Here is a 20,249-nt window from a genome sequence, read left to right on the forward strand (position 1 = left end):
GCTTAACAAAAATTTAATCGATTTTCATTTTTGTCAGTAAATCAATCAGCAAAGATTAAAAAAGAACTTTTTTATGTTATTGAAAATTATGTAATCCCCATCCGGTTCTATTACGAAAACATAAAAAAGGACCCATTCAAATATTTGATTTGAAAGAAACTTCAATCTCACTTGATAAATAATGCTTTATCATAGTGGCTATATCTGCTAAAGGATTTTGCAATCTGCTGAGTCATGATTCACAATTTTGATATTTTAACTCTGGAACATAGCCAATTTAAATAAGGATTTGATCGACCTCACGTCTGTTATATTTGACGATATGTTAATATAAATGTCTTTTATAAGGTGAGAATAAGTAAATTAATAACTATACATTCGAGACGGTATTCTTTCACTAATTTTGGACTTTATCATACATTGTAGCTTTGAAAAAGGCCAACAGACCTACTTTGAGCAACCATGTTATCTGATCAGCTAGTGAAAGTAAAATGTTTTAATTGTAAAGACTTTAATTAATCAACAATCTTTTATTCAAATGATTCAATCTAAATGAGTATCAATGGTATTGCTGATTATTACAATTAACAAATTAACAAAAGCTTTGAACATAATATAGCAATTTTCGTGTTCTCATACTTTTTCCGTGTGTTGATTTCAACTTATGTTTTATAACGTTCTTGTGTCTCCTGATAACAATTTAATATTATATTTGGCTTCAAAAAATGGCAAATTAAGCAAATATTCCATATTATTCTGATGGTTGGGGAGGGGGTGTGTAGTCTGTATGAAGAGCAAAGAAAAATATGTTGCAATTATTTGGGGTAAAACCTTATCTTATCTGGACTATTACAGCTCTGGGGAAACCTAGATGTTTTCAACATCTTGTTTTTGTAGCAGAGTTTTGGTAAACCCCACTCATGGTTTTCTTTATTTTACAAATTGTCTCCTTTGTTTGATATGAATAATGCTATGCCTTAGTCAGAATGACATTTTATTTGTTTGCCTATATATTTTGTGTAATGGCCATTTTACACAAATCTATTTTTTGTTGTTTATGTGACAAGATGGAGGATGCACAAAAGGCAGCTCAGTATTTAGCTTAATTGATGCATACCGACACTTGCAAATATAAATTGTTCGAGTTTTCTCCCTTTGATCTAGTAACCAAATCTATTGTAAGTATTATTTCCCTTTACTGATAGGAGTAAAGGATCATGGGTAGTAAACATTTTCAGGGCGCCATTTTGATGAGAAAGTGAGAGCTTCAATTTTGAATTTTGGCATTACCCGCCATGTTCCACCCTAAATTTATCGTTTCCACCTAAATTTTATCGTTTATGGATTTATATTTCCAGCCATGATCTTTTATTTTACTCCAATTAATTATTATCTTTTGCTTTTTTTGTACTGGATTTGTTTTAAGTCTTATGTTTGGCAGAGTTTTGGTAAACTTCACTCCTGCTTTTCTTTATTTTACAAAGTGTTTCCTTTATTTGATATGTATAATTCTATGCCTTAGTCTTGATGAAATTTTATTTGTTTGTCTATATCTTTTGTGTAATATTTAATATCACCATCCGGTGGCAATTTCGCACAAATCTTTTTTTGTTGTTTATGTGACAAGATGGAAGATGCATAAATAGAGTTTGATATAAATACAAACATATTGAAATACGTCCTATCAATTAATGATGATACAATAAGATACATATACCTTCTATATCATGTAATAAGGTAATTATTTGGTAAGCATAAAAATGTCAAAGGGAATAGTAGCTTAAAGGTTAAGTTTCAATTAAAAATCTGTAAATTTTCCAGTTAACGCTAACGACTTTTGTCACTAGTTTTTGTCTGTATAATGGCGTTAATGACATACTTGTTTATGAAGAATTAGATTTGTGGAAAAAATAGTTTGGAATTTTCAATACGATTTAAGGATATACGGCATAGAAAATATCCAAGGGAATAGTAGCTTAAAGGTTACGTTTCAATTGAAAATCTGTAAATTTCCAAGTAAACGCTAACGACTTTTGTCACTAGTTTTTGTCTGTATAATGACGTTCATGACATACTTGTTTATGACTAATAAAATGCGTGGAAGAATAGTTTCCTTTTTTATTCAATATGATTTAAGGATATGCGGTACTGAAGATACCCACAGAATTGGCAGAGGTTTTGTTATGGTAATATCACAATAACCACACAGAGCCATTCAGTATTTCTTGTCTGTAACTAACCTGATGATAATATTTCTACAGACGAACCATAAAATTTTTATAGGGGGTTCGGCATACTACAAGGCGCCTCATTTATTGAAAAGATCTCACTTAAACATTTTGGCCAGTTTAATTCCTGTTACCTTAAGGTCATTTATTTGATAAACGTTTTGTAGCCTAACATCTCAGAATAATTCAGACCAATAGAAGATTTCCTGGCCTTTCAGTTATTGAGAACAAGTCCTTTGAATAATGGAATGTTAAAGCACAGAGGACAACAACGGACGAGGCATGATCGCTATAGTATACGCTCGTAGGCTATCCTTATCCACTGTGTGGAAACTGTTATTCGTTTGATTTCTGCATCTATGTTTTTTTGTGTGTGTGGTGAAATGCAGTTTTTAATTAAATCAAACTTATTGCCATGAGTTGTCTGGTAAATTAAAATTAAACTTTTGCCTTTTGTCTTTTCCCTTCTTACCTGACTTTCGTCTTCCTAACGTCATGAAACCGCCTCATTTTTGGCTTTTGTTGAACACTCGACCCTGTGAGGAAGGCTCCGTGTTCTATTCCTTGGTCGAGACATCTCGTGGTAGTTCAAAGACCCGCTACGTGTCCGAAGCGGCATTTATTGTTTTTAAAAGGAATGATAAACGATATTGATAATTTGGTAAAGTTATTAGCTTACTATTAATACTATACTTATCACCCCCTTCGAAACAATTTAATGAAAAACAATTTGTTAATTTTCACACTGTGGGTGGTCTCATGTCTCCCGCTGTCTTCTTAATCACCGTGTGTTAGTTGATTATTACTGCGCCAGACGGCAAAACAGCAAAATGAATCTTTCCTGATAACATATAGATTACCTAGGAAGTATTTTGTTTGATGTAAGTGTAGTGTGATGCGTGACGTTCTATGTGTTTTGATAGTATGTTTCAAAGATTTGAGCTCTCTCTTCCGCGAGGTAGGCTATGGGTTATGTCCCCTTGCCGAGACACACCATAGTCTTTGTACAAGTGGTTATTTCTGCTCCTACTTAGTATTAACGGAGTGGGACTTTGGCATTGAGCAGAAAGTTAACAAGTTCTTTTTTTTTAACAAGAGATCATTCTCAAATTTAGTATGGTGGTTCTCTTTGAACCTAGTTGTGCATATTGCATTTTTAAACTGGTCAGTGTACAAGATGGCCGACAGGTCGACACCCTGGTTTTTGTTAGTTGATGTATGTCACCGTTTATCTTAAAGTTCTGAAGAGATCCGTCTCAAATTTCATATCGAGGTTTTCATGGGGCCCTAGTTGTGCGGTATATTCTTTTGTGTCTTCTTGATCTTCTTGTATAGTGGAACTCTTGCCCTTTTTATAGTGCTATATCACTGAAGCATGCCGCCAAAAACACCACGCAACACACCCAACCGGTTACATTATACTGACAACGGGCGAACCAGTCGTCCTACTTTCTTAATTCTGAGGGCTAAGCAGGAGCGGAATGTACTGCAGACTCCGAATACACACCTCCACACTTCATACACGCAACACACCACATACATGGGAGACCGTACTAACATGACCCTGGCTGTTAAAGTTATATGTGCAGTATTATTCATACTCATGAATCTAGATGAGCTTTTTATACGTTATTCACCACCAAAAGTTACTAGTATTTTGAAAATTACAGTACTTTCAATGCATTGGTTTTAATTTTACAAACACAAATAAGAGCAGAAAATGATTTTTAGAAGTACTGCCAAAAATCATTATATGTACATCTATAATGAGGCGATATGAGAACCCACACTCAGACCATGAAGCCAAATTATCGTCTACAATTTCATTTAACATTTTTCAGTGTTATTAGTAAAAGTGATTTCTGTAAGAAAGTTTCATTCTAAACATACATAAGGCATACAAACAACAATTTTACAGTATGTAATTTCTGTGTTGTAACCAACGTTTAAAAGGAATCCGAAGACATTTGAATGATTTTCACGGCTTAATTCATCAAACCTTATGGTTTTCAAGAGATTAATGAAGAAAAAGTGACATGCCAAAATTTTCGCCCAGTTACGGCACATATATCTTTAATATGACGGACGTTTAATTAATCAAACAAACAAACCCTAGTTGTACATATTGCATTTTAGGACCGATCGGTAGACAAGATGGCCGACATCTTGGATATTGATAGTTTAAGTTTGCTATTATGTTTACTACTTCTCAGAAAGAAGTGAATGGATTTGTTTCAAATCTAATATGTACTGTAAGCTCCGTATGGTCCCTAGTTGTACATATTGCATTTTGAGACACTTCAGGCAACATTTTACCTGCTGCCCCTATTGCAGGATATCGCAAAAGGCGACTAAATTTAGGATATTATTAAATTAGAACAATATGTAACCTGATAATTGATAATCAGACTCTCCTTTGAAGCATTGTCCGTGTACGTAAGTCTAAAGCAGATTAATTATCAGGAGTTTTCTATATAGCAAATTAATTTGCTGCCGTAACCGTCATTTGTATAGAATATATGATTATTAGATGTTTGTGTAGCCACAGCAGAGATCTAATTTTAATGGCATTTAGAAATATTATCTAATAATGAGTAAAGGTATTTTATTACAATACTCTATTTTTCACAATGTCAAGGTTTTCATAAAATGTCGTATCAAATTTTGTAATTTGCAGGTAGCCTTCGCGTGTCCTGTTGTAAATCAACTCCTCTAAACAATCAAGGGCGAAATGTTCAAAGTCCCAGTACAGCTTATTCACAAAGAATTCTGGTCTCTGGGCAAGCAAGGGAAGGTCTTCTATACCAAATATACATATCATTCTAACCCTTTTACCATGGCAAGGCCAGTTAAAAGGGCCGTTACCCCAGTTCTTAAATCTTGTGAGGAACGGTTTTACATCGGTGCTGGTTTCTGGTTCACCTGAAACGTAAACAAAGTCTTCAAAAAATAGTTCATTGACAGAAACAGTGTTTATATTCTATATGGTCAATTAGTTAATGTTGAATACCATGATGATCAACTTATTAGACAAAATATCTTTACACGACGAATCGTTCATAATGAAACATAATTATTCAACAATCAGAACATTGTAATTGTAACGTATAAACTCTTACTAAATACAGATCCATATTACCAACCAATTATATAGAGGATCTGACAACATCCCATTTGGGGTCACGTTCTGGTGACCTTTGTAAATGGCCATTCAATTTATAATACTACCTCTACAGTAAATAGTTTGACGTGGACGAAGTATCTGCTAGAATTGTCAGAATCATTTTCGTGCATGTAGTCATTCCACATTTACGAGGACAAGATGGCTACATGTATATTCATACTGGGACGAAATAACGTTTTCAACTGATGTAGCCAGATGGAGAAATGTAATCGAACTGAAGTAAAAAGAGTTTAAAGGTTACCAGAACGTGACCTCTAAAACTGTTGTCAGATAATTCATCAAACGGAGTAAGAATACGGATCTGTACTGTAATCAATTATCATAAAGGATGTCGTTTTGACACGACCTACTGTGTCTGAAATACACGTATCTAAATGACTGCTAGTAAGTAAAATGAACTGAAATGGAGTTTAAGCTACATGTACATTATACCTATATGTTGATGGAATGAGCATAACTTTCTTTTTCATTACTTTACTGTCTTTTATTATTATCAACATTAAATCTAAATGCAACATTTATAATGATTTCATACACGATCTTAGAATTAATACAAATGAACGTTTTCAATCACTAGCATATAATCTGATATTTAAGACGCAATATTTTTAAATAGTATTGTTTTAATCGAAGTTGTAGATAATAAAAATATCCTATGCTATAACAGTCTTTGTAGTAACTGTAAACACCTGATATGTTTGGAGAGGATCAAACACCATGTGTTAAAGACACATACCTTTGTAAGTACCAGGTATACCTAGATGAGGATTGTGGTTGAGACTAGAAAAGAAACACTCATCAGGGAAATCGATCCCGCGAGTCCAATTTAGGAAGTCTATAGCAGTTTGGTTATGGAGGATGTAGTCGACAAACCCTCGGTTAACTGTGATATGAACTGACCCTTTTAAAGGGCGAATATTACCGGGAGGGTCCCCCGCCTTGGACCAACGGTCAGGATTTGCCCTAGAATAGAAAAAAAAGTTTTTCAAGTGACAGGTCGGTATTACGAAAACCTTTATCATGCCTAAAACAAACTCGGACATATATATAATTAACAACAGGAAATACTAGAGGACAAAGGAAATATAAATTAATGCAATGCGGAACAGCGAGCGGAGACCCAATGTGAAATCTAGCGAGGCTTTGTCATACTTTGTAAATTGATGGTTGATTTACTGGAAAGGCGAACAGTTTCCACAATGTGCGAGTTTTATACAACCTTTTAGTTACTTGGTGTGCGAATAACATATTTCCTTTCTTCCAAACAACTGAATCGTTCTGTCACTGACACCAAACAATCGCCAGTTGTATAATTATATCTTAAGATGAAACCCTTACCGTTTCACTGTGCCCTCAAGATCATTTGTTCCATTGTAGACTTTAAGTATTTTCACAAGTTCTGCATTGGAGCGTAATGGAAACTCTTGACCAGTCAAATTAATAAAGTACTTCCAACTTTTATACTTCCACAGTTCCTTCATGCAGATGATTTCTGGCTCGACTATAGTAAAGGTACCCCACTGGACATCTACAGAGGTATTGGTTATAAACACATTATCGAAGCAGTCGGCTATTGATGTCAAGGTGTCACGAAAATCGTCCGCTGACTTGGAATCAATGTGTATACAGTAAAAGTTTTGCGGGCGATATATTGCCCTAAGAAGACGCTCCGTTTGTTCTAACTCCTTGAAGACAACCAAACTGTAAGCTATGGGGAAATTCTTCTCTTCCTCTGTCAATGAACTAGTTATATAATGCCTCTCTCGTTTAAACGTTTCACAATTCTGAGTCATTTTATTGTAAGATGAAAGAGGAAGTGAAGGTATTGCATCCTCCATTAGGGCTTTAACACGTTTCTGTTCTGTTGTATCCCCTGCGAACAGTAATGGACAGTCTACCCCCATAGCAGTTTTTCTTTGTGGAAGTAACCATCTATCTGCAAAGGTATTCGCCTTTGTTGTTGTCTGGCTTGGTGTTGCGGATAACGTTGACGTTAACGGTAACGTTTTAACATCATTTGTGTATAATTGTTTTAAAAAATTTGGTGGGAGATTACCGATACGAAGGATAACGTCCGATTTGTCAGAATCGTCTTCGAATAAACCTCTGATATTTAAAGTGTCATTTTGATAATTAAAATATTTAGCAATAAAATGAAGATGATCTGAATTATTAGTAGATGTTATTCTTTCATTGCTAACGAAAATAGTCTGTAAATCATAGTATTGTATGACATAGAGTGTCGCACACAGACTTATAACGATGAAGGTAAAACAGGTGGTGTATTTGGGAGGCTTTTTACACTGCATTCTTATTTTTTGTCTTTGTTATAATTATATTTTGTTTTAAATGGAACATTAGATAAACGTGAAGTTAACCAGATCAGGATAGTACAATGATATTCTTTATCATGTGTCGTCCATGGTCGCCATGAGATGCTATATTTGTTCAATGCAATGGATGTTTCTGTGTAATGTTACACTACCTGAAATAGAACAACACATAAAAGACATAAGTGTTTGCAAAGAATAACGATATCATGATTGACTAAAGAAAAACAAAATCGAACGACATTGATTTTGAACTATCTTTCTTTAAAATTATATATGATATAACTGGGCGAACATTTTGACATGTTATTTTTACTTCAGTAATCTATTTAAAGTTACCATTACTAAAAACACTGTAAAAGTATGAAATGAAATGGTATAGACCACAACTTTGTTTCATGGTCTAGTCTATGTTCTCATTGAACTGCACTATAGATGTAAACAAACCATTTTCAGCTCTTATTTTTACTTGTAAACTGAAAACATGTGTATTGTAAACAATGTGATTCTCAAAATCTTGGAAACGTTTGGTGGTGAATACCATATAAAAAGCCCTGATTCGCGAGTATAAAATTTACGGCACTTTGATAGTTGATTGAACATGTTGCATTTCAGTCGTCTTTATTTAACCTCTCATGGTTTGTCTCGACGCCCGAATATCTTCCTTGAACACAGATTTTAGTGAGAAAACTGACAATGGATGACATTTTTTTATCAACAGAAAGTCGTTATCAAATGCATAAATTAGAATCAAAAGGATCGTCGGTTTCGTGTCAGATCAATGATAATGGTTAGTGGTGCTTTAAGCTCAGCAGATGAGAGCTAAGTAGTTGTGTTTACGTCCGTATAGTTGGATTATACAATTCTACTGTACTCTAGATCTGCTGCCTTCGTTGAGTGTTTGCCCCTATGATAAAGACCCTGGGTTCGGTTAACTCTCCTTAACACCCATGATAACTGTCAGATGTGCTTAGAGCCCTGCAGAGATTGAATGGTAGGCTGATGTCCACCGCAATCTCTACATTAACCGTTAGGTATATCCGTTATGGAACATATTATGCTCTTTTGCTTCCCCAAAAGATTGATAAATGATCTTATTGGTCTGTTGTAATTACATATACATTTGTATGACAAAAACAGCCAAATTGTATATTTCGATCCATTTGATATATAACATGGAGCAATGGGTAAAGTAATTTTGGATGTTAAGAGCACCATATTAAGCAATTCTGTCATTTCTAATCACTTGGGAACTATAGGCAGGGAGAAAAACGCACAAAAAATAGCTATAATAAAAAATTAAAATGAAGGGAATAGCCTCGGAAATCAATAATACAGGTAAATGTGATATAGGTTGGCCTTTTACTGGGTTCATTACCCGATGCCTGCCATCATATCATACCAGGTGATTGTCACTATGTAACGGCGGAATGCCTGACAGGCTATAGCGGCCTCCTGACTCGTGGACGCAGGCAGCGATAAAGAATGTCACATATTGACATCTTACCCACATAGGAACCTGTAAAATGTTGTTGCTAGTGTTTTTTTAGTTATATGTGCCGTAGCTGTAATTGCTATGCTAACAAATTAAGAAATTTTCATTATATATAATATTCAGCAGTCAGCACCAACATTTTAAGTTATTGCAAATTAGGTTTTAATTTTGGTATTAAGCCAAATATAATGATATCTATTTTCATTGTGCAGTTATGTGAGTACACATGGTAAACTCGAGAAACTAAGCAGTAGTATTCAACCTCATTGCATATTTTTAGTATTATCAGTATTTGTTAAATGAGTTTTCACTCTGAAAAATATTTATAACGTTTCCATTGATTCTAATGTCTTGAAAGCGTCATTCAAGCTTATTAATTTAATAAATATCTTTTAATGAGCTCATCACACATTGTGGGTTTCAATAGGCTGAAAAAACAACAGGTAAAAAACGTTTCGCCCAATTATGGCCATATAAACATATATGGATAACATGTTTAAATTGTTCGTTGTGACTATATTCTAGAAATGTACCATTTGAACACGCACAACTCTATAATTTTACAAAATATTAAATATTAAATCGCGATCGTGTAGAATGTAAAATATTAATGCAATAGTTTGTTTATCCTACTACCGCAGTTACAATAAAATGGACATCATTGTATCCTAGTGGACATAACAAAGACATATATAAAACTAATGATACTAGAAGCTGCTACATTTCAAGTTTGTGTCAGAAATCTTTCTACTTTGTACTTACTTATTTAGTTTTTTTTATGAAGAAACGGAATGTCGTGTAATATTTTCAAGCAAATAAGACTGAATTTGAACGATTCGAATTTTCGTATGATAAAGTATGTGTTTCTCTTTGCATTCATTGGCAGTGTAGGTAACTGTTGAAGTAATTTAACTTGTGTAGTAAGAAAGAATATGACGACAAAAAAATTCTGACAAAGAAGTACGCAAAGGACTAATTGTATGAAAAGAAACATATTTTTATGCACGTGTAGTTGTGCAATTCTATCGAGCAATTTCAGTAAAGCGAATAAGTAAAACAGCAAGTTCCATAAGTAAAGATACACGAAAGCAATTAACAGATTAACAGAAAATGTAAAGTAATTAGTTTTTACTTATTTTTCACAGTAAAAGAAATATTTCGTGACTTAACATCTTTCATGCAAAGAAATGGCATCCATTAAGAGGATTTTAAAGATTTAAAAATGTGATGAAGCATTTGTATTACCAGTTACATGTGAATATATACGGTAACTGTTTGTCTAATTTTGGGTATGTATGGCTTACAACAGAAAAAACAACATAAATCGACCTACTCTTCGTTCAGACCTTAATTCCATAGAAATTCGAATAAAAGTTAAAAGGAGTAGTATAGAATGACCAATACAGCGTTTACTGAAGTATAGGATCGTATTCCAATGCAATTACCAATCGCGTCATCAATGACCAATGCCGCATACGAGATTCCTTCCTGAACTAAATCCCATATTCCTCTCCCATTTAAGGTTCACAGCGAATTGCTAATTTGGCAAATAACACATCGCTGGTATATAGGTATATTTAGTGTCTTCATACAAGCGCATGTTTGTTTGATACATTTATATTAATTAAGATACATATGTTAGTAATATTACCACCCGTATATTTGTCGAATATGTATGCATGTTAAGGACGATCACAGAATATTTAATTTTCATAAACCAACAGATAACTACCTATTGATTGTATTTGATAACCTTAAATTACCTTACCGAAGTTTATAACGATTTTTTTCACTTTACTTTCGCTACGCGGATTCACACAGTTTGCAAACAAAATTTCTTTCATACCCCGATGAAGTTAAAAAATAGTGACATCCATGCAAATAATTAAGTTTTCAGACAACTTGATGATATAAAATACGTTTAAACGTATGATTCCATTTATTTTTCAATGGATTACTTTTTTCTAAATTAATGCGCAACATCGACGTCGAGTTTTTGAGTCATTCTCGGATTTTTTTCTTCATAATACATGTATATGAAGAAAAAGATTTTGCTAATCAGAAAGTCGGATTTATTATGAAAACAAATAGAAATTAATTATAGTGCAATATATATATTGTATTTACTTTGGTTAATACTGTAAGTTCTTTAAGCACTACAGGTAGGGCATTTGAATTGTATGATAGTAAAAGGCGACTAAATTTAGGATATTATTTTATCTTCCCTTGTATTGACACCACATCACTATTGGTCTTCAGTTGAGCGGTCGCCATTGTGGCGAAGGCTCTGGATTCTGTCCCCTGGCCGAGACACAGCAATAAGAGAGTTTGTCGACTGGTTCGCCCGTTGTCAGTATAATGTGACCCGATAGGGTCTCCCGAAACGTGCACCAGCCACTTCATACGCGCAACACACCGCATGCATGGAAGGCTGTCCTTACATGACCCTTGCTGTTAATAGGATATTCATTTAATAAAACAAACAATCAAATCGTATGCTTTTTTCGTGCAGTATGCACGTGCTTGTATATTGTGGAATGTGGTTATTTTATCTTAAATAACAGTATGAAATATATTAAAAACCAGCACCTAAGGAATAAGGAAGTTTACAACAAACTGTAGGATTAATTTTGATATAATTAATAAATTTACGTGATGATAAAACCCTAATATAGAAGTGCATTCCCAACTTCAATAGATCACTGCTTTCGTCCTAGATACACACAACGCGCTACCTTCCAAACGTAATAAAATGAAATTAAATCGAGCAATTACCATCTTTCTTATTCGATAACTCGGGCTCGTTTAGAATAATATACAGATTCTTACACTTTAAATCGGATGCCAATTTGTGGCATTTTTAGATTTTTGTACAACATGCTTTACGGTAAGATGATTGTACCTCTTTCTGGCTCAACCAAACATCATTTCCATGCCTTAGCAAGACAAACAAACCCCTAGAATAAAAGTTTATCAATAGCTATAAGATGACCAAAAATGGTACTACTCTTTGAGCGTATTCAGGTTTTGGTAAAGTACAATATTTCCTTAAAATGAAAAAAAAACCCAACAAAACAATGTTAGTCGAAGTAAAGTGTCTTTAAATACATTGTATATACTCATTTATATAAACATATTTTGATATTGCAATGAACGCATTTTCTGAAAAATATTACATAGACTGACTTTGTCTCTCTTTTAAACAGTTGATAAGCCAAAATATACCGATATCGAATACTGGTATATAGGTACTGGACAATTTATTTTTACATGAATACAGAAATTAATCCCGTTAATGGAAAAACTAAAATAGATCCGAATCCAAAGAAAAACATTAAGATATTTTTGGAAAATTACCATAGTGATTTATTCTTGCTAGCTGAAAAGGTGATAATTAATTTGTATGTATAGACCAACATTGTGTCTGATATTGTTTACTAACTGAGCTAGCTAAAATAGCCTGACTTTGTTTTATAAATTATGTATCATTTACTTTCAAGACATATTTCTTCACGGTTCGTGAAATTCGCTTCTGTCTTGTATCTGCAATTTACATCTGTTTACTATTTACGTGACCGTTGATATACCCTCAGGGTACCACGTAAGGTACATTTTACTGTGATACAGTGACCTCAAAAGAGTCAAATCGTTGTCTTACCCGGTCTCCGAAATCATTTTCATTAAATTTTTACAATTAATAAATGCATGTTCACAGATATGAGTAATTTGCTTTGAGTAATCAATTTATATAAGCATAGTATCGCAGTAATCACAAAACTTATCTGAAAGCTATAACAGTTACGTAGACACGTAGCAGACAACCTCCTGCTGATGTCTGCGGACATTAAATAACACGACCTATATTGATTTACAAATTGGATGACCATCTATCCGGAATAAGTGTTACATAAAAGCCATTAAAATAGCATTTGCATTATTAATTTTGTTAGTTTCATAGCAGACATCATAAAACTCAAACTTTGTCACATCCAAGATATTCACAATTTGACAGGATCGGTATCGATTTTCAACATTACTTTAATGACGTCGTGTTAAGAGTTGAGACCCCGATATAATTGGATTCGGTAAATGTATTTGATAAGAAAAGAATGTTATTTACTAAGTATTTTTGAGTTCGTTTCACAAGAGTGCGATGCCATTAAAATGAAAATAAAATTGCATTTTTTGCTTTTATCACAACTTACTTTTCACTGTAGATTGTCATCCTGTGCATAATCCTAAGTGAGGTTTTCCAATTACGCTAGCACCCAATGTACCGAATTTCCCGAGCCTGGATTCTGGACATTTCTACTATTGAAATATGTATCAATCTTTGTTGACGGAGAGTAGAGAAATTAAAGAAAGGTTCCATTCTACCTTCGATGAGAATCTATACTATATTATAGTGTCGCTATACATGTATAGTGTCCCTGTATAGAATGTTTCACAATTTTCATAGTTAAGATATCAAAATTAAGTACATACATGTATTGATGTCGTTATATTTTGCCATCAGCTATTGCAGTATCACAATAAACACTCACATACACCTGTTCTCTTTCGTTAACTGAGATGATGTGTCACTGATCAGTCCGAGTACTAACAGGAGGCCATTTTGTTGAAAACCAGGTCGGTGTTTGCATTGATTTCCTGAACGTTATCTGGAAACATTTGAACAACTCGCCAAAGAAAGATAACACGTTCAGGTACCTTGTACAGGTAACAGACGTACAGAACGATAAGATAAACTGGTGGTTTGTAGCCGTTCAATAATATAAAGATAAAGGTTACTAGTGTAAATATATATAAAAAAAGCCCTAGGTGATGAAATGTACAGACACAAAAATAAAACATAATTTATGGATTTTTTAATTTCTTGTGTATTTAAAAGAAAATGCGAATAAAAAGCCCTAGGTGATGAAATATAAAGAAACAAAAAATAATAGATAATTTAAGGATGTACTGTGTAGTTAAAAGTATCTATGTGTATCATAGACCCAAGGCGATGATGTTTACAGAAAAAAAAAAAAATCGTAGGGATTTACGTTTATAAACAATTCGTGTATTTAATTGATGGACATTAATATCTGAGAAAGCTTGTAGTCTATGATAGTCTTAGGGTTTTATTTTCCCTATATTCCTCCAAGCAGTGTTCCTGAAATAAATGATATTAATAAATGATTGATAAAAAGAAAAAAAATATTCACTCTCATATTCGCTACTTCAAACATATACATAGGCAACTACACAAATATATTGCCTAGATACTAACTACATAATTGTGTTTATATATGTAACTAACGGATATACATTATGATAATGTAACTTTTATAGGTTTTAGTATTTAGAATTCCGCTCTACAAGATGAAACAACATGAATTTAATATATATTTTGTTTTCCAAAACACACACCTTAAATGACCCTGACTATATACACAGGCAATGTTTCTTGTGAAGTCAATGTGAATTTCACGTCACGTTGAAGAAAAATTGACTGGATAGTAATATGCCGTGAATATGATAAACCAAACCAAACGAACACATTTGACACACAACGTTCAATAGGTCAAAATATAAAACTTAGTTTTCCAATTCAGGGTTCTGTCCCTTGGCCGAAACCCACCATATTCTATAAAAGTGATAGTTCCTGCTTCTGCGTAACGCTCAGGTAAAAAAAGTAGAACAACTGCTTTGTCCGTTGATAGTATAATGTGACCGGTGGGGTGCGCTTCTTTGATGTTGTGAGCTTCAGTGATAGAGCACTATAAATAGCAAGAGTTCCTCTATTGCAACACAACACAAATATACCGCTGCCTCCCAAAACATGCACTTCACACGCAACACACCGCTAACATGGAAGGCCGTCCTTAAATGAACATGACTGTACCGCTGCCTCCCAAAACATGCACTTCACACGTCACACACGCAACACACCGCTAACATGGAAGGCCGTCCTTAAATGAACATGACTGTACCGCTGCCTCCCAAAACATGCACTTCACACGTCACACACGCAACACACCGCTAACATGGAAGGCCGTCCTTAAATGAACATGACTGTACCGCTGCCTCCCAAAACATGCACTTCACACGTCACACACGCAACACACCGCTAACATGGAAGGCCGTCCTTAAATGAACATGACTGTACCGCTGCCTCCCAAAACATGCACTTCACAAGTCACACACGCAACACACCGCTGACATGGAATCAAACAATCAAAATAACACACCGCTAACATGGAAGGCCGCTGCCTCCCAAAACATGCACTTCACAAGTCACACACGCAACACACCGCTGACATGGAATCAAACAATCAAAATAAGTTATTTCATTAGTTAATGTAAATGCTGCTAAAAGACTGCGATTAAATTATGGTAAGGTTTTACTCTACAATTGACTACTGATTGTGTTAATCCGTTTGAGTAATTACAGAAGATTTGAGATGAATATTTATCAACTAAAACAAATTGCTCTAGACTACATAGGTTTAGTTTCAGTTAGAACTCACAGTGTTCAGTATTTACTCACATGTACAACCACAAATTACCACTTTGTAGGAGAATAATTTTGTTATTTTGTTGACACAATAATGATTGTATTTCAAAGTCCTCCAGTTCAACCAAGGAGAACATGAAGTACATGTATGGGGTAATTATACATAGAATGGAAAACAAGTTGATATCTTTCAGTACAGAGAAAATACAAATCAGAGTTGGTATCCAAAGAGATAAATGTATGTGCGGGAACAGAAATGACATAAATTCGTATCTGCATTATCATGCCTTTAAACGGAGATAACAACTCGTTTAAAGACAAAGTATGAATTATACTGTGGAAAATGTGAACCAAGTCTCCAGATTGCAAATGGTGGTACAGTAATATACGTGAATAATAAACCTCTGAGGCCCATCATACTTATTATGTAATAAGCATTTTAGTTCGTTTACACATATTATAAATATCTTCTAGAAACCTTGATAGGGAATGGAAATTGCTACAATATAACCGTGAATTTTAACAAATATGTTACACTGTATTATGTTGCGAACACGAGAGAAGAGAGAAAAGCCTTTATCAGTTTTCATACTTTAACGTACAATTTTGAAGGTGAAATTCCTAATGCAATCGTTTCCATTCACATTAGATGGAAAATGTACCACACTTTAAAACTTCTTTGAGAATGCATTAAAATTGATACTTAATCAAAATCTGGACAATGTCGGCAATACATTTTCTGCTACAACGACACAATATGTAACCAAAAGAATGTTTTAAGAAAATGTCACGAATTCATCAGAAATATAATGGGGAACAGATGACTTACCCGATAATGTGATCGTATTTATAAAATTGATAAAGAGTCTCTGAGTCCACTTCCGAGCAGCCTCTCCTTTGATGTTGCTAGGTACCCGTCGAAAAGCACTATTGATGTTCCGCTAAAATGTAGTATAATCCATCATTTCATGTATACCGTGAGATAAATTTTCGTTAAAATAATAATGTTCGCTATAATTATGAAGTCAAGTTATAGCATTTTGTTTATATTTTTACTCAAATTATATTTTATAGTCTCAAATGACCTATTCTGGTCGCCTTGTGTTCGTTGTCATTCGTCGTGTGTCCGTAAACAATGTACATATTCGACTTCTCCAAAACCTATGATGCAATGAAATTTTGCACTAACCTTCTAAGGCAAACATCCAATTAAAATTCAATAATTGTATGGTTCCACAAGAGGATGTGGGAGGCGTATTAGGCGAAGAATTGACTAAAATGAAAACAATTCTACTCGCAGATGCGGTAGAATAAAACACTATTCATGGATTGAAAGTCTTACCACCCTTATTGAAAATGAAAATTTCATGACCCTGGGGTTTCAGATTTTTTGCTAAGGAGGGGGATCACATTTACTATGAATAGTTTAGAGAGGGAAACACATTTATGAAATTATTTGCTCAATTTTCATAGGAAATGAGTAAAACTTGGATATTATTATTAGTAAAAGATAGTATGTTAAGGATGTATTCTCTGAGGTTTCAGTCCCGTTGAAGTCTCGTTTCAACATAGAGAAGTTATGAGAAATGATTTATCAGTATCTGTACCAAGTTGCTGACGCAAGTTTTGTCAAAAAATTACATTTCTATTTTTAGTAGATTTTTTTTTCCTAAGAAATGGCCCATTTGGCGGCCATTTTGAAATTGTGTCTTTTTTCGCTTCAAGTAGAGCCACAGTTTTATCATTTTTTACTGAAATTGTTTTTACTTAAATCATCACTGCGCCAGCATTTTTAGCTCTATTTAGCTAATTTTTGCTGCAAAAGTTACGTTCCTAGGGAAACTACATTTATTGAGCATTAATATTGAAACGAAACACTTTTGTGACTTTAAGTTTACATTTTAATGCTAATTTGGGCACTTTTATTTTTTACTCTAAAATACTAAAAATAACAAAAATTCAAATGGGGCAAAAAAGTAAGCACACGGACCCCCAATTTTTCTTCCTGATTTAGAAAGAACAACCGTTTCCCTATTGATATGCAAAATAATAACAAAAGTTTAATAACAGAACTTTTTCTATAAAAGTGTTAAATTTGGCAAAAATGGCTGAAAATGATGCATTTTTGTAGCTCAAAATTAAGGGGTAGGGGTAGCATATGTTATTATTCTGAGAAAAATATATTAGGTCTAATTGATCAAAACTGGTATATTTTTAAAGAAGACTACTAGAAAATGAATTCTACAAACATTCATACATATCAAACACCTCATTAGGAAATTATGGCTTTAATCTCTATCTTTATATGGTCAAAAAACGGCAAAATTCCCATAAAATCCAATATTTTGTCAACTAGGTGTCTTTGAGTGACAAAAGCTCAAAAACAAGCACACGGGACATATGTTTTTTCTTCCATTTCCTTTTATGGTATGAACTCCTTTTTCGAGTAAAAAATCTATATGAGAAAAAAAGTTTAATACAAGAAAATTTTGACTTCTCAGAGGTGTACATCCTTAACATCATATCCACAAAGGTCCTGGCTGACCTCCAGTGGGTAGAGGATGAGGCCAATAGGGGTCAAAATGTCTCATATGCACAGACGAATCAAAAACTTTTTATAAACTAAAATGTCAAATTGATAAAATCACTGACTGATGAGTTGAAGAGTCTGATGGGCCAATACATAGTGTTTATATGTCTTTGTTTCATTCTGGTTCCGGAATGTGACCGTTATGGTATTTTTTTGCGAATTGAAAGGAAATTTGGTGGAGATTATAATATGATTGTATCGAATTTGAAATAAAGTTGTTGTAACGATTCAGAAAAATATAGCTGGTAGGTTTGATATTGCATTTCAACGACAATACCGGTATAAAGAAAATGAATTTGAGCAATAAATCACCCTTGTTTGCTGAAACATTTTTAGTATGGACAGTGATGTCTCACTTACATATCTGTTTTAAAGTTGTATGTGCCCAACATTTTAATGTATGTAATTATCTTTTTTTAAATCCATAGATGATACCAGCAAATAATTAAGACATCAACACGTCACTTAGCGGCTGTAAACGTCCATTTTAAGTGGTTGTCAGATCTTCGCGATGTTCGCGGTAAACATTTTGCACAAAGATAATGCTATGTTCCGTATAGTAAAGCGACAGTGTGAACATACAGTAAAACCCCCTTAACTCGAAATACAGGGAACCAGGTCCTTAGTTCGAGGAATACGGGGTATTCGACTTATCAGAGGTTGGCCATCGAAAGTCAGAAATAGACATATGTACTGGCCACAGTCTGTGACAAACCTTGCATGTCAATAACGTTTTAAGTATTGTTTTCCTGGATTTAAAATATTTATAAGGGTGATTTTCAATCGTACTATTAAAAATACGTAGTGTAATGTGCCGAGAATTGCAACAGCTTGTGACAAACCTTGTATGTCAATAACGTTTTAAATATTGTTTTTTCAACATTTAAGTATAGGAGATTTCAGAAAAGATGGCGATGACGTCACACAAAGGTACATCCGGGCGCTCAAAGGTACAACTCCGTATATCTGTACACATTAATATGGTGGGAACACAGCCGCTTGCGATGTTTGTTTACATTTTATTGTAATAAATAGTACGGTAAACCGAGAACTATTGCGTTATTTTAATTTCAAAAAGTGTAAAATAAAAAATATTTTACAATAATATACAAATTTATACATATGGTATTCATATATTTTACTCTGTTTATACTCCATTTTCGACCGCTACGAGAGAACACGGTCGCCATTACGTATAACATTGCCAGACATATTGCAAATATCAACTTGATATTACAAATTAAATCCAAAGTCCCCCAAAATATTATTATAAGTTATTACTGTTTTCGAAGTATTACTTGATAAAACACCTTACAATGTATGATTAGTGCAAAATTAAACATTTGCTTTAGTAGATTACCCCAAGCCCACGGCAGCCATTACAGTACAGCCAAGAACCCGAATTTCGTCCATTTTCAGTGTCAAAAAAATACGTATTCTGGTTAATTTTTTGTCATCAATTTTGGGAATTAGTTTATAACATACAAATGAGTCAGTTTGTTGGTTCATTTTATCACAGTCTATGGGATAAAAGCGGCTGAAAATGAAATATTAAAAATGAAATCTGCAGCATTAAAACTGAACGATTTCACCATTTTATTTTTCGAGATAGGCAGCCATACGTGTACGTGTAATACAGTAGTTTCATTACTATTCGTCATTTTGTTACGATACAAGAGCATTCCATTAAAACAACAAGTACATATTAAATAACAAAATATATATCTTAAACAAGTCCTTATTGAGATAAAAGCGTTGGTAATTATTAATATGATTTATTTTCCAAACAATGCTGTGGCCTGCGGTGATCTACCAGCGACGAAGCCATGCACGAGCGGCCGTGGTCTGGTCAGATATGGTCCACCTTTCGTTATGTTATATAGTCGACGTGACAATAAAAGAAAACGATGGTTACAGAAACCG

General features: G+C 33.9%; 1 protein-coding gene across 3 annotated transcripts; it reads right to left on the reverse strand.

The window, feature by feature from the left end:
* Positions 1-4,818: 4,818 nt before the first annotated feature.
* LOC138317517 (beta-1,3-galactosyl-O-glycosyl-glycoprotein beta-1,6-N-acetylglucosaminyltransferase-like) lies at positions 4,819-13,914 on the reverse strand. Of its 3 annotated transcripts, none has more exons than XM_069259250.1 (4): positions 13,723-13,914; positions 6,751-7,897; positions 6,149-6,375; positions 4,819-5,150 (listed from the first exon to the last, which is right to left on the reverse strand). In XM_069259250.1, the coding sequence occupies exons 2-4, from the start codon at positions 7,719-7,721 to the stop codon at positions 4,837-4,839; spliced, it is 1,512 nt and encodes a 503-aa protein (XP_069115351.1). In that variant the 5' UTR covers positions 7,722-7,897; positions 13,723-13,914; the 3' UTR covers positions 4,819-4,836. The 3 variants fall into 3 exon arrangements, with proteins under 3 accessions (XP_069115351.1, XP_069115349.1, XP_069115350.1); XM_069259248.1 differs by having other exon boundaries at positions 13,443-13,914; XM_069259249.1 differs by having other exon boundaries at positions 13,782-13,904.
* Positions 13,915-20,249: the final 6,335 nt, after the last annotated feature.

Source organism: Argopecten irradians, chromosome 3, assembly GCF_041381155.1.
Source record: "Argopecten irradians isolate NY chromosome 3, Ai_NY, whole genome shotgun sequence".
NCBI lineage: Eukaryota > Metazoa > Mollusca > Bivalvia > Pectinida > Pectinidae > Argopecten > Argopecten irradians.